The 14,998-nt window shown below is 34.8% G+C and overlaps 1 protein-coding gene across 4 annotated transcripts in view; it reads right to left on the minus strand.

Moving 5' to 3' along the window:
* Positions 1 to 14,998, minus strand: part of FIG4 (FIG4 phosphoinositide 5-phosphatase) — a 72,212-nt gene that overhangs the window by 47,464 nt on the left and 9,750 nt on the right. For all 4 annotated transcript variants that reach the window (XR_002436378.1, XM_021389803.1, XM_021389805.1 and 1 more), the window contains exons 2-10: positions 12,952 to 13,050; positions 11,951 to 12,074; positions 8,998 to 9,154; positions 7,799 to 7,849; positions 5,635 to 5,783; positions 3,852 to 3,980; positions 1,721 to 1,821; positions 1,096 to 1,258; positions 400 to 497 (exon numbers count right to left, since the gene is read on the minus strand). Coding sequence is in view for 3 of the 4 variants with exons in the window: in XM_021389803.1 (XP_021245478.1) it covers positions 400 to 497; positions 1,096 to 1,258; positions 1,721 to 1,821; positions 3,852 to 3,980; positions 5,635 to 5,783; positions 7,799 to 7,849; positions 8,998 to 9,154; positions 11,951 to 12,074; positions 12,952 to 13,050 (1,071 nt within the window). In the remaining variant the exon portion in view is untranslated. The remainder of the gene's footprint in view (positions 1 to 399; positions 498 to 1,095; positions 1,259 to 1,720; positions 1,822 to 3,851; positions 3,981 to 5,634; positions 5,784 to 7,798; positions 7,850 to 8,997; positions 9,155 to 11,950; positions 12,075 to 12,951; positions 13,051 to 14,998) is intronic.

Here is a 14,998-nt window from a genome sequence, read left to right on the forward strand (position 1 = left end):
AAAAAAGGAGGGATATGTCTTCACCATAATAAAATGAACTCAGACATTTGTGTCAAGAAGTCTACAAATGTTACTTCGCATGGAACCATAGTTTTAAAGGAAGTTAATGGTAAATTTAATTTAGTGGTAAATTTATTTTGACTTACTCCATTTAAAGAGGAATAGCAAGAACCTGAAAACAACAGTGAAACATCATAAGAAAACTATAAAAATGGGAAACAGTATTTTTGAAGGACTGTAGCTTAAGTAGTTATAAAATTATGTGCTCTCCTGCACAGGATTAAATTTATGAAGAAAATATGCCACGTACAAGCTAATATTAGTTCAGAGCACAAAGAAAAGTACACAGAGATTCTATAGAAATTTGAAAACATGTAGAAGATATTCAAAATACCGTACCTTTACAAGATTCAAAATAATAATGGGAGAGCCAAATCTCTGAAGCATTTGGTCAAAGTGAAGAGCAGCAACATGTGCAAAAGGATCTGCCTGGTCCACTGCAACAGACAGATAAATTTAGGATGAAACTGAGGGCTGCAGAATCATTTAAATAAATTTCCCCTAAAAGTACCCTACACAAAATAATGACTAATTCTCTATAATTACATAATCTCCTCTATTCATGCAAAAGTTGTTTTAAAAAAATCATCCCTTTTGAAAAAAATTTCATGAGATAGTAACAAAGATCAACTATTCTGGCCCCACTAAATTTAGTCCAAGTGTCTTCCACCATTTCCAACAGGTACAAAATTATATCCACAACCCTTTAAGATAAACATAACTAACTGCACACAAATCAATAATCACAAAGAAAGCTGACATCTTCAACCATAAGTTTTTCGTATTGGAATTTCTGACTTTTCAATTTTAAGACAGGGATTTTTTTTTTTCCCATTTGATAACAGCAAATGCAGCTGTTTATATGGTCGAACGTTTATATGCCATGTTTATCATAAAGAACACTATTTTAACTAAATCATAGCTTCCCAAAGAATAAATACACTGCAGTTTACTCATTTTCACAAGTTCAGTTTTCACTACTCTCTCAGGTGTTGTGCTAGCCACAACCTATAACATAGAATAATTTGTACGTACGTGTTATGGGTGGCTTAGGCATCATAGTTGAAATATCTTGAGACCAGTACAGAGGGACAGAACCTCGAACCTGAACATAGGAAGAATAACTCCCCGCAGAAAATGACATAACCGAAGCATCATAAAGTATTTGTTCAGTTTCCACTTCATTAGCAACATCTCCCTACAACAAACAGAAATACACATACTGTAGAAGACATGGCATATCAGAACTGCATGCATAATGGAGAACTGACCATTACAGACAGAGTGCAATTAAACTGTAAGACACCAAATCATGGTACTGACAACACCACTGAATGCTAAATTCTCATTTGCACCTAAATGCATTTTATCAGATCTTTTTTCTCTAAGAAATAACGCTATCAATACAAATAACATCGTAAGCGCAAGAAAGAGCTTCCAATAAGACTTGCTATTTTCTTTTAAGAACAGCTTTATTACCCGACTTAAAAATTGAATGACACTTGTGATAACATTATCTAATAGCATAGTTTACTATGAAAGCCACAACAACCCTCTAAACATTTCAGTTCACCAGTCAGTCAGTTTCAAGCTTTCCATATTGTTAGCAGGCCAGGAGAAACCACCACACCATACCAAACTGAAATCACATTTGATTTACCACACAATTGGCTCCTCGTTTCAGAAAACGTGTTCCAGCAAATTTGCTTGATCTTCTGGCTATCAGAGTGACGTATATAGGACGACCGTAAATTAACAGTTCTTGAAAGAGAAGTTAAGGGTTATGTATCATACACAACTTTTTCTTCACTTAGTTCATGCAAGCAAATCTAAATTCTAAGGAAAAAAAAAAACACACAAAAACTGCATATGAAGCACCAGTTTTACTAAAATCTCCTTAACAGAGATGAATATCACTTCCAGATTTCTTTTGCAGCTGAGAGAGAGGTCGTTGCCCTTTTGAAGCACTTTGAAAAGGGAATCTACATTATTATACATCTACCTCTCCTCCCAAAATACAGAAGTATTTCTGTTGTAAGAAGTTATGATAGAGGTGAATTAACTACAAGACTCATTTTAGGCCACAGATCACTTTTGTGAACACTGGGATCCAAGTCTGGGAGCTCCTACTTTCAGATCAGGTATATTAGCCACCCCCTAATTGTTTGCCTTGAAAATCAGATAAATTTGCAACTATTTAAGTGGCAACAACTGAAAGCCAAACAGCTACAGAGGTAGTGGTGGATTTTTTTTTTTTTAAAGCTTTTTGTTTTTTATTTAAAAAGCTAGAGTCAAATTGTCTAGCATGACAGTGACGCTTTGTGCTGTTTCCTTAGCAAAAGAGAGGCCCAAAAAAGAGGGGAGAAGTCATCTTCTCATCAAATACTCATGATGAAGATTACTGTCACTCACGAAGTGCCTGCAGGCGTAATGCTGATGGTTGGGTCCACCCACACCTACCATTTTAAGTAAGACCGCAGATGAAAACTGATCTAACTTTCTCTCTGAGGACCAAGCCAATGACCAAAGCTTGACAAGAATGAAAAAGCAAAACTAAGTTTTGCAAAGACATCTCTAATGTTATCTTCATAACTGTATTTATTTTCCCAAGTATTTTGTTACCAAGCTTCTGGACTCACATGGCATTACTGACAATCAAAATCTAGTGTCCCTGTAATATACTAAATTCTTAACAGCTAAGATATTGAGATATCATTTCTTTGGAATGAGATATTAGTTTGGGCTTTTTCTCCTATTACTACCATGTATATAGACCCATTTTAAATAATTCCACAGCAATCATGAAGGTATATAATCAGCTTCAACAGAAACAGTATGAAGACAAGAATTTATGCAAATCTCAGTTATTAAAGAAACATTTTAAAGAAGATTATTAGGAGAACATCTCTTTGTCAGCAATTCAGTTCTGTTCAGGTTTTCTTCCCATCCTTTAATATTTGTGAAAAATACAGTTGAGCTTTAAAATCTTCTCAAGCTCTTCATTACTTATGTCCATGCTTACAAAAAGTGCCTCACTGAGAACAGCCTACTTGTGTCATGGTCATGTTTTAAGAATGTTACCATATTTAGCCATAAAACCTAGAAAAGTAATGAAAATTAAAGACAACCAATAAATACATGTAGGTTACTCAAAGTAATGCCTCCTATTTATTTCCATGGAAACTACAACAGATGCAAAGAGCACAACAACACTGTTTGATAGAGTAATTCTCAACCACAAAACACTATTTTTCCACAGAGTCACCACCATTAGCTATGCATTTTTGCCAGCGATGAACAAAAGCCTGCATGCCATGCTAGTAGAAGTCTGCATCAGCGGAGGAGAATCACTGTCACTGTCACCACTGCTGAAATGTACCACCCACTGCCTCGCTGTGCTCACATCTACTGTTTTGTCTCCATAAACATTCAATAAGCATCAATGAATGTCAATGGGTGCCATCTTTTCCACATGGACAAATTCAATTCCACGCCTTTGCTTCATCCGCACTTCCATGTCAGATGCCTATTTGTCAGACTGCTCCTCCGCTGTCATCTGTCACAAAGCAACATGTTAACGAAGTATTGGCAGGAAGGTTCAACCTTTACTGCCATAAAACCAACATTCACCTCTGACATTGAGGACCAACATAATAAAATAGGAGGAGTTACTTTTGGAGCAGCCCTTATAAAATTAAATGGTGATCCTACAAAGAAATAGTTCAATGTATTTCACACATTCAAAGTTTTAAAACTGGTAACTGCCATTTGTTTCACGAGTAAAAGGATACTTGATTGTCCACAGAATCCATGAATGATATACAGCAGCCAATCACGATGAACAGTATTTTTTACTGCCTCCAGAAGCTTCCCGTTCCACACATACTTTTCGTAAGGTTTACTGCAAATTCCAAACACACCTAGGAAGTTGTTACAATGAAAATGCATTAGCAATCAAGAAACAAACTCATCTGCACTGAACTGTTTTAAAATGTAAGTTCACTGCATCTTCATTTTGATTTTCCCTTGGCTGTAACTCATCATAATATCTACTCATGTCCCTGAAGTTTGCCAAACACAGACAACTTTAAATACTTGCTGAAGCTCTGCATTTATTGAGATTTACAATTTTTCTACGGTCGCCAGCCCCTGTAGCCCCTGTAACTTCCCTTAACAGACTTTGCAGAATTTTCTGATACTTCAGTATTATAGAGAGACTCAGCATGGTAGACTCATAGAACAGGAAAAGACCTACAAGATCATCCCGTCCAACTGTCCACCTATCACCAATAGTTCTCACTAAATCATGTCCCTCAACACAACATCTCAACACTCCTTGAACATGTCCAGGGTTGGTGACTCAACCACCTCCCTGGGCAGCCCATTCCAGCGCCTGACCGTTCTTTCAGAAAAGTAGTATTTCCTAACGTCCAGCCTAAATCTCCCCTGGTGCAACTTGAGGCCATTCCCTCTAGCCCTAAATTAAAGCAAAGGCAGAAGATTTGATAATAAAGAGAAGCAGATGTTTTGATAATAAAGAAACGAAATCATGCTGTGAGTTACAGTTCAGGCAAAAATACTCTCAGATGAGGACTTCATAAGATTTTCAATTCAGTGTGAGCTCTGGAAGACTGTGCATAGCCATGGCCCCCTATAAAAATGTATTTCTTTCTCTCTTCTGATATAAGTTAGTCTAGTTTTCTTAATATGCACCAACATCAAGAAATGCAGCTATTGTTGAGTCACATATTAAACTTCAATTTCTGATGTATTTGGAACCTGAGTCCTTACCCGTTTCAAAAAACAGGACATTATATGTTTAAACAAGGAAAAAAAATGTGGTGGTGCGTTGCCAAAAAAAAATAATAATAATCAAGAAAACCACGATTTATTGACAGTGCTTTCAGATAATCAGTATGAATCACAGGACAATTAAACCTAGAAACATCAACTGAATGATATTCAATACCGAGAATTTAGGGTAGCAGGTTTTTTTTGTGGGTTGTTTTTGCTTTTTTGTTGGAGGAAAGTGCAAAGCCTAAGCGATTAAACAATTTTCATTTCTGATTAGTCATCTTATGAGTATTATGCATATGTCAGAACCAAAGTAAAGGCTATAGTTTTCAAATGAAATCAATTTTTCTTAGGCTTCTTGATAGTGCTTATGACACCAAGTTGATACTAATTTCATACAATTCCTCTGTCATCAGTATTTTCCAAAATGCAACAAAAAAGGTTTATTAATACTTAAACAGTTACTGATTCCTATTATGTTTGCAATTCATTCCTATTGAGTCATACAAGTCAGTTCAATAATCAATTGCTGGAAAATGTCAACATGCTCAATTATCTGCCTGAGTTGCAATATAAATTACCAAAATATATATTAATCACCTCTAGGAATTGTATTGTTCAAATGTCTAATTGGTGCTTTATATAATCTAATTAATTCACAATTTATGAGAGTACTGATCAATATAGAAGAGATGAATGTTTCTAAAAAGTAAGAAGCGGAATATATTCTAAACATTGTCATTACCAACAATATTTGCTTAACTAAATATATTTACTTACTACTTCCATCCTGTGTTGGAAGTCCTTCATCTTCAAATATATCAAAACTTTCTTGTCGGGTCTGAGTTGTTTCGTTTTTTAATATCTCAAGTGGCATTCTCAAGACAGTAAGATTATACTGAAGGGAGTGAGATAGATCATAGCTGTAACTGATAGACAGCATTTATTAATATCTGTAGATGAATAGGACTTTTCTGAAGATCCTTACTCTCCATCTATACTTATATTTAACACAGAACTGCATTCTCCATAAAAAAATAACATATTTAAACAAGACACACAAATTCTGATTTTAGAGCACCAAATGGTAGAGATGGTTTCCAAAGGAAGCTTTATGAACACAGAAACTGTTTATACTACAATAGCTTAAACTGTATTTATATTATTATTATATTTGAAAATTGAACATGCCTTTTGAAAAAAGAGTTTATCTAAAAACTTGCTTCCCTATGCCTCATAAAGCAGTCCAGAAGATCAAAATTAGCTATTCCACTAGAAATATCCAAATATGTTACAAACAACCTAAGATTTCATAAATATATATACCACCCTCTAACTACTACTACAGGAAAAAAAATTGGTCCATAAAAACTTTCTGTCCTCAAATTTATAACTGCACTATCAATACATCCTAAGAGTGGAGGCTGCTGAATAAGCAAAAGTTGTTGGTTGCTTTTTTTTTTTAAATTAAATTAGTTCCATAGCAGTAACAAATCCTCCATCTCATGTCTTTCATACTGACAACACTACACTCATTACTAAATTTAATATGCCATTAGGGTTCTTTTCCCCATGGAGAAATCTTAAATCAGAAATACAAAGAGATTTCCATTTTAGCCGAAGGCAGCATCAGTTATTATTGGTTCTCTAGTAAATTCTAGATATTCATTAATGATATATAACAAATTAGGCATATAGATTTATGGCTGATAATAACATCTAACTCAAACATTCACTACATTTCCATGAACAACTTAAATTAAGCTGGTAAATGTGTTTATCAGACAGTTCTACAAGAAACCTCTCCTTTCTCCTCTAGGCACAACCACAGAAATACATGTGCTGATAATCTCCAAGCTGATTAAAAATGGGGTTGTTTAATTCTAGGGCTGAGAGAGAAGAAAACAAAAGTTTTCATGCTGTGAGAAAAAAAAGCCTTCCCATGCAAAACCATGAAACAGACATGAAACTTGGGTAGGTTTCTTCTTGACTGATATAGCCATGATATAAAGTCTTTACTTTCCAAGAAGATATTCTAGATGTTAAATACTTTGACACTTCTAAGAAAATTTTGTTTGTTTTAAGATAATGTCTTGTAAATACTCCTGTCTGGTTTAGCACCATCTTTCCCTCATTTTTCTACTGTGCCAAAAATCTCATGTGTGATAGTAGCTGGGACTAGACACAGGCACTTGTCTCAGTTTTGGCATCTATGAAAGAGTAGGCAAGTGAATCAGTAATGTCAAGAAGGCCCTATGAAAGATATACTCTGCAGAGGCTACAATCTTAGATAAGGATCTATTTCTGTACCTTCACTTTGGAGCCAAGGCAAAGCTCTATTTCTATAAAATGTGAGCAAGAAAGAAAAACTGACAGGACAAGCAAATAACTTGAAATACACTACTTTCAAGGTGAACATTATTTATTTATTTTTTATGCCAAGCAGAATTGGGCAAAGACAAATCATGTTACTGTCTGAGCCACAGAACTATATCTACTTCAGTTCAATGTACTTACATTTACAACTGCAAGAAAACAGTGATGCCACAATTCTAATGATATTCTACAATTTGTCAGCTCAACAATTCTCTCTATTCTACAGTTTCCTCTCCAAATTCATAGATCTCCACACAGTGCTCATGTGCAGATTGACCAGTTTGCATACCAAACAGAAGAGATTACTGCTGAGCGCACACTGCAGCTTTTCTCTCAGTGAAATACTAATTCCACCATCTACTCTCTATCCTGTCACTAATACTTCTACAGTTTTCCAGCTTCATAGAGGCTTTATTCCTACTTCTTCCACTGAAGTAGAAAGTAGGTTCAAAAGACAGAAAATGGACAGTGTGATCACATCTGTCTTACTTCTCTAGGATAACAACCTAAAAATGTTGATTATCAAAATCAAATGGAATAATGGAATTGGTAAGTAACCAATACTTACCTAAAATAGAAGTTGCTAGAAAGGTCCACATTTTGAAAGATTCTCAAATACCTAGAAAATAATGCAAGTTAAAGGGAAAACTATTACTAACCAGATAGACTAGGAATCATTCAGGACCTCAGCAAGTAAACTGGATAGAAATATCAATTCTTGTTGTAAGTTCTCTAGCTATCTTACTGCAATTGTTTCGATAGCCAGGAAATCCTGCTAGAATGTCAACAATGGGATTAAATAAGTAGTCTTTTCTAAGCAGTGTCTATTTATGTGTATACTCTTTCTTTAGGCAGTTTTAGATACAGCTGTAGTTCTATTTTCCATAAACATGGGTCAAAATTCCTAGGACTTACTAAAAGCAAATTCCAGAAACAGTACTATATACCAACTGCTGATTTTCATAGCTATTTTCAAATGAATAAATATCTACTTCACCAGTCATACACTTGCAAGTTCTAAGAAGAAACTATAATACTACTTATGAAAGACAAAATGGCTAACGCCACAGGTACTGAAATTGGTTACATAATATGTTCTGTTACATCTTAAGAGGGGAGACTAAGGTATACTATCAGTCATATCTTAATGTGGAAACCTTTTTAATAGTTAGCATCAACTTCATTTATTACCTGCCATCAGTTTATCATAGTCTATCACAGCTCCTTAGTTATTTGCAGTTGGTAGAGATGAGAAAACAGTTAATTGATACCATTTGACTGTTATTTCATAAAAGTAAAGTTATCCCACCCTGATATAATCAACATCAGGACCAAATTGCTCCCTTCAGAAAGCTTATCTATGGGTAAGCTTATCACCATTTATGACACCTATGTTCATGAGACTCTGACAGTACAGAAAGATTAAATTAAATAGTCTACTCAGCACCTCTTGAAAAGCAAATAAGATATCTTTGGGTGAGATTAACATGATTGAGTGACTAAAAACAGGACAGTACACTCAAGTATACTCAAACAATGTAAAAGAGTACTAGCATCACACTGCCTTTGTAGAGCACAATGCTCCAGGCTAGAGCCCACAGAAATTGTAGCCCATATCGCTCCATTCTTCTGCACTGATTTATTAACTAAAATAAAATGGTTTGAATGACAGAAGAGAAGGAAATCCATGATCAAAACATCTAGTTGCAGTTCCTCACTGCTTGGTAAATATTCAAAAGGTACGTGTCATCTATCACCATTACTTACCTGGCTTCATCGGGATGAGTGACTCTTACAGAGTCATTTGGAATGTATATCATGTTTGTATCTTCTATTTTGTATATTGCATGACCTCCAATATCTGCCATTTTTCTTCTTTTTGTTATCAACACAATATAGTAGCCTTCTAAAAATCTGACAAAACCTGTTGAAAAAGCATTAAGATGCCATTAGTTGGATATTTGCATTGGTTTGACTGCAGTTAGAAAAACATCAGAGCTGTTGAAGATTTCAAAAATTTGTTTTTTTTCATCAAATGTATAAGTGTATATATGTAAATTTAAAAAAAAAAAAAAGATTGATAGGCTCTTACAATTCACTCCTATTTCCTAAGCTTTAGGAAATACAGTACATGGATTTCTAGCTACATTCTGATGGGGTTTTTTTTTGTTTGTTTTCTACTTCTTTTCTCCTTCATTGTGCTTATTTTCAATATTAGATAGCAGGGTAAGGCACAGATTTTTCTGAATGAGTTTCTGATTGCTTAAAGCACTTGCATTTGTTTTTTATAGGATTTGCATTAAGAGTAAAGCGTAGCCCAAAATCTAAATTTTTCAGAGCAGGATGGAAATCCAGTCTCCAATTTTCTTCTCAGGTTTATGTATCCTCCACTGGGGAGGAGCAGAAAACAGCAAAAGGGTTTGAGAGTAGGACAACAACTTCACACTCTCTCTCTCTCTCTCTCTCTCCCTCTCTCTCTCCCCTTAACAGCAGGGAATTAAATCCCTTTCTTCCAGAATCTCCCCAGAATGATCCATTCAGAGCACTACGGGCAATCCTTTCTTGCTATCTCCTTTCTCAAGAAATACGCTTCACCCTGCTGAAGTCTAGAAAGTGCCATGTCAGACTTTATTGATTACAATTTAAAAAAAAAAAAGAGGCTTCTGAACCATCCAGACTCATTTTACAGAGCATAGTCATACTTCCTTATTGAGTTTCTTTTTTTGGATGTCTCTTACATATTATCTGGAAAATGTGTAACAAAACATTAAATACAATAAAAACGTATAAATTCAAATTAGAAAGAGAAATACATAAACACCTCCGAATCAAAATTGTTTTCTAGTACAAATATAATATAGGTAGCAATATAATGAAACTAAGTTTAATTAACTAATAAACCGTATCAATTAGCTCTTGGAAGGTAGCTGCTTTGAGGTGCTGCTACTAAGAATGAGCCTGAAACTCAGTAACTGCTGCACTGTCAACAAATACGTCAATGTGGAAAAATAATTCTTACTTGCATTTATGTTTAATTTCTTCTGCATTATATATTAAAAAAGGATAAGTACGCATATTCATGTTCCTCCCGGTCAATGTTGGAGGCTGCAATGTGATAAAATGAACAGCAATTCTTTTCTTCTGCCTTATTATCTCTCTCCTCAGAAAAACAGTCTCACCTCCACAAGAAAAGGAGACCCTACTGACAATAAGCAACAAAGTCTTCCATTGGAAGCAGCTAGGCTATTGACCTTGAGTTGGTAAACAGAAGTCAAAGTTCCTCTTGTATCCTCCAGGTAGCGAAATCATCTACGTGAATAGTCTCTATCCTTTGAATCTCACCAAATTTTATCCGGAAGTCTAACTGGGAACCCAGGCATTTCCCCTTTGCCTGGTTAACTAAGCCTAAAAGTGTTTTCTATTTTAAACACCGTATCAGTATCTCCAATTCCTCCACACACACCACCTCTGGTTAACAAAGTAATCAGAGAGCAGAGCAAAATTCTCATTCTGTAAAAAACATCACTGCCCTCCTCACCTTAACCAGAATGGAGCAATAAATGAATGGTCACATTCCCTCAAATTATGCGTTCACTGAGTTATGTTTAGATAGGAACCAGAATAGAAGAGGTCTAGAGACCTTTACAAGTTCAAGATAAATACCTGAAAATCCCTAAAAGAGCATAATACGCCTTCAAAAATCATCTAGAAATAGTACCCTGCACGTGACACTCAATACTCAGAATTTCAGCTCTCCTGTTATGATTATGAATAGTATATATAAACAAACATACAATTTGGATGCAAAATTTTAATTGAACATGAACACTTTCCACATGAATTAATTATCACATATTTCTATAAGGAACACTGATAGTTTGTGAAAAGAAAGCCAATGATGCAAGACTGTTTGAAGCATTTATACCATTAGCTGTATTATTAACATTCCTCCATTAGTAGGAAACAAATACTCCTCATCTGAGGAATTTCTGAAAAGTGGATCTACTGACAGGTCCCAAATTGTTCCACAGACCAAAAAAATAAAGAAGAAAGTTTGCAAAATCTGTCATTTTAGAAATACTATTTTATTTTAATTTGGTTGTTAAGCAAAATTCAGGGATGTCTTTTAAAGTAATTCCAGTCTTCACATTTTCTGCTATTTTGGATTTGGATATTCAAGTATATAATCAGGCACAATGTATTTTGGGGGGGCTGTCAGAGCTCACATTTACTTCAGTGATATCATCCATCCAAATATTAAACTCATTATCTGACAACAGGGAGGAAAGTACTGACTTTCAGATGATGTTAGAAGCTATTAAATCCTTGAAGCAATTTTCTAAGATTATGGACAGCTGATCAACAATTAAAAACTCAGTAACATACTTGTCAGTTATACCATGAAAAAGGAATATTTAAATATTTCAATCCAAAAAGTTAACATAAAAAAATAAGTAATCTTTCTGAACAGACTGTGATGAAGAAATACAAATCTGTTTTTTTTTCCTTTTTTCTTTTCTTTTTTTTTTTTTTTTTTTTTTAATAAAAAGCATTGTTTTCTGGAATTCTGGAGTTCTAGAATTCAGGGGTACATTGTCCATGCTCTATGTGTAAATCTTCAGTTAAAAAAAAGTTAAAATAAGGGAAGGCAGAAAGATATATAGTGCGACACAGTAAGCTTCATCTCCATAAGAATATAACAAACAAACAAAACACTTACCTACTATACCAAAAGCAGAGACAGCTCGGGATAAACCAGAAGAGCCCTTTTGCCCAATCTTTGTTCTGTTCCCCAAATCTAAGCGGCCAAGAAGTTCCCTCACCTCTTGTTGTGTATATACATGCTTTAAAAGAAAGAAGTTCCTCAAGTTACTGCTTTGGCAGCTAAATGTTATTTAATATCAGAGAAAGGCAGAATTTATTTAACATAGCATAAACCATATTTTTGCCCCATATCTCCCATTTCACTCCTACCAGCAAGTAAAACAGGATATTATGCACATAATCTGCCATTCACTGTGACAGTAAAATTCACAGTCATGTAGGAATTTAGACCTATGCACTTAAAACAGCATAACCAAACGTAAGAAAATCATTAGGAGAATACACATAACAAACTGAAGACCTTGAGAAATTCTGGTTGAAGTGAATGTGCTCTTTGGAGATCTTATGGCTACTCCCCATGCTATATACAGTCATTACCGTGCTAATATTGTATGCATCCAACATATGAACCTGAGAGAGCTGGGACTGATTGGCCTGCAGAAGGGAGAGCTCAGAGGAGATCTTATTAATGTGTATCAAAATACCTAACAGAAGACAGTAAAGATGACTCAGCCAGACTCTTCTCTGTGGTATCCAGCAAAAGGACAATGGGCAAAAGACAAACTGAAATAGTGGTAAATCCCATTTGAACATAGGAAAAAGCTTTTTTTACTGTGAGGATGGTCAAACACTAGAACAGGTTACCCAGAGATGTTGTGAATTCTTCACCCCTACCCAGAAACGGCTGGGCTTTGCCCTGTGCAATCTGACCTAGTTGTTACTGCTCTGAGCACAAGGGGATGGAGTAGACAATCTTCACAGGTTCCTCCCAACCTCAGCTTCCTGTGCCATACCCTTGTTGAAACAGATTAAATACACACTACTTAAATTCACATAGTGTTTAATATATAGTAATATTTGGAGTACCTGAAATAAAATAAGTAGAGAAGAACTCACCTTATCATCAATTATAACTAAATCCTTTGGTTCAGTGCGATCTATTTTCAAAACACGGTACTTGGTTTCTGCAGGATTACTTCCAACAAGAAAATACCGCTAGATTTAAAAAAAAAAAAGTCAGAATATTACACAACATAAAGCAACCAAACACCATTATAACATAATACATCAACAATGCCATTTATATAGTTTCTAGGTTTTATCCATTTCAATGGATCATCAAAAAAGCAGTATTTAACATGGGCTATTAATGTCCTAGACATCGATACTTTAGGTAAGTACATTTGTACACAATCAAAACTTTACAACCTAAAAGAACTCATTCACTCCAGCGTACAGGGAAGAAACAAAAATTAAAAACTGAAGAAAAGTGAAAACTTGCTTAGAGAGGAAAAGGTGCATCTTACACAAGGCACTGTCCAACTACCTTTTGCACCAGCCATTAAATGTCTTCCTGTTTGCTACATGGAATTCAGCAGAAGTTTATAGACAAATGTGTGAAGCCTCTTCCAGTAAGCTGCAGAAACATGTAGCTCAATGGAAGTTTAATTAGTGTCTGTTGGTGACATTGTTAAACAAAGAACTACAGGAATAGGCCAGTTAGGATGAGTCAGTGTCCTTCTCCACTGAGTCTGGAGCTCAAACACTCTTACAAATTGAAAGATAAAAGAACTTAAACTGACAGACAATCTGATGAAAAAAATGGGAAGAGGAAAGATAATTCAACAGTATTCAGACAAAGGGAAAATTGGAAAAGAAAGAAAAATTAGATGAAAAGTTGGGGGGGTGGCACAAATAATGGAAGTCCTATGTTTCATAGACATACTTCTGTTGAAAAAATTTCAAATGAAGAAACTTTCAATAAAAGGTTTGGTTCTGACTGCTAATAAGAACATATGTACCAAAAGCTGTGTGGTGGTCTTCGCAGAAGTAAGGAGACTGTTTATGATTAGGATCACTATACCTTATTGAAAGAAAAAGCCTACTTTGAAATCAACTGCAATTCCCCAGATAAATCATCTCCAGTTATACAGCTTTTCATTCCAGTTTGCATGTAATCTAGTCCTTCGCATCGGATGAGTCTACCTCACTAAATATACAGGACAGCCAATTTAAGTAATGAAGAGATTGAAAGAGTCAGTGTTGATGTGTGATACAGAATAATGAACTGTGTACCAGCAGACTCAAAACCAAATTTCATACTAAAATAAAATTACTCCAATAACACAAAGTAATACTATTATTTTCCCAAATGTTGTTGTTCAACTAAAAATTAAGCAACTTCCATAGGTACCTTGTACATACATAATACAAAAGCTTTGACCAACGCTGATGTAATTATTTGCACACACTTCAAGATGTAACACATCAGGCATGTTGTCAATTTGAAATAAGCAACACTAAATCTCCTGAGATTCAAATCTACAGTCACTAACTGACACATACATACTTTCATACAGTATAGATTAGAGGAGAGCAACTTATATAGAGAACTAAATTGCAAAGAAAGAGACAAAAACGTGTAACAAAGAGGTCTAGTATGTTGCTTTGATAACTGGAAAAATGCACTATTCAGCTTTCACTTTGCAGCACTGATATCCTTCATTAGCAGTATGACAATCTCTTTCAAATCTTTCAATGCATGCTACATATCTGTCGTCTCACAGTTAGCAGGCCTTCTTAGATCCTTTTGAAGAAAGAAAAAATTCAAGTACTAAGTAGTGTAGCAGTTACCTGCATTTTTTTTTTTTATAAAATTGATAAAATTGTTGATAAAATTGATAAAATTCTTACCAAGAATGTTACCGGAGTTCGGTAACATTCCACAACACACAAGCTTGTTTTGATCAACAGTACTGATTAAATATATTACTTTAAAACAAACAAAAACAACAAAAACAAGACTAGCTTTAGTTCTCATTTAAAATATTAAAGAAAGACTGCAAATAAATGGATAGTATGTCTCATTTCATGGAAACAAACTACAAGTGATTGTCTACATTTAGAAGAATTAACAGTAAGTGTAGACTGCAGAACTGATTTG

This window comes from Numida meleagris, chromosome 3 (genome assembly GCF_002078875.1).
Source record: "Numida meleagris isolate 19003 breed g44 Domestic line chromosome 3, NumMel1.0, whole genome shotgun sequence".
Lineage (NCBI taxonomy): Eukaryota > Metazoa > Chordata > Aves > Galliformes > Numididae > Numida > Numida meleagris.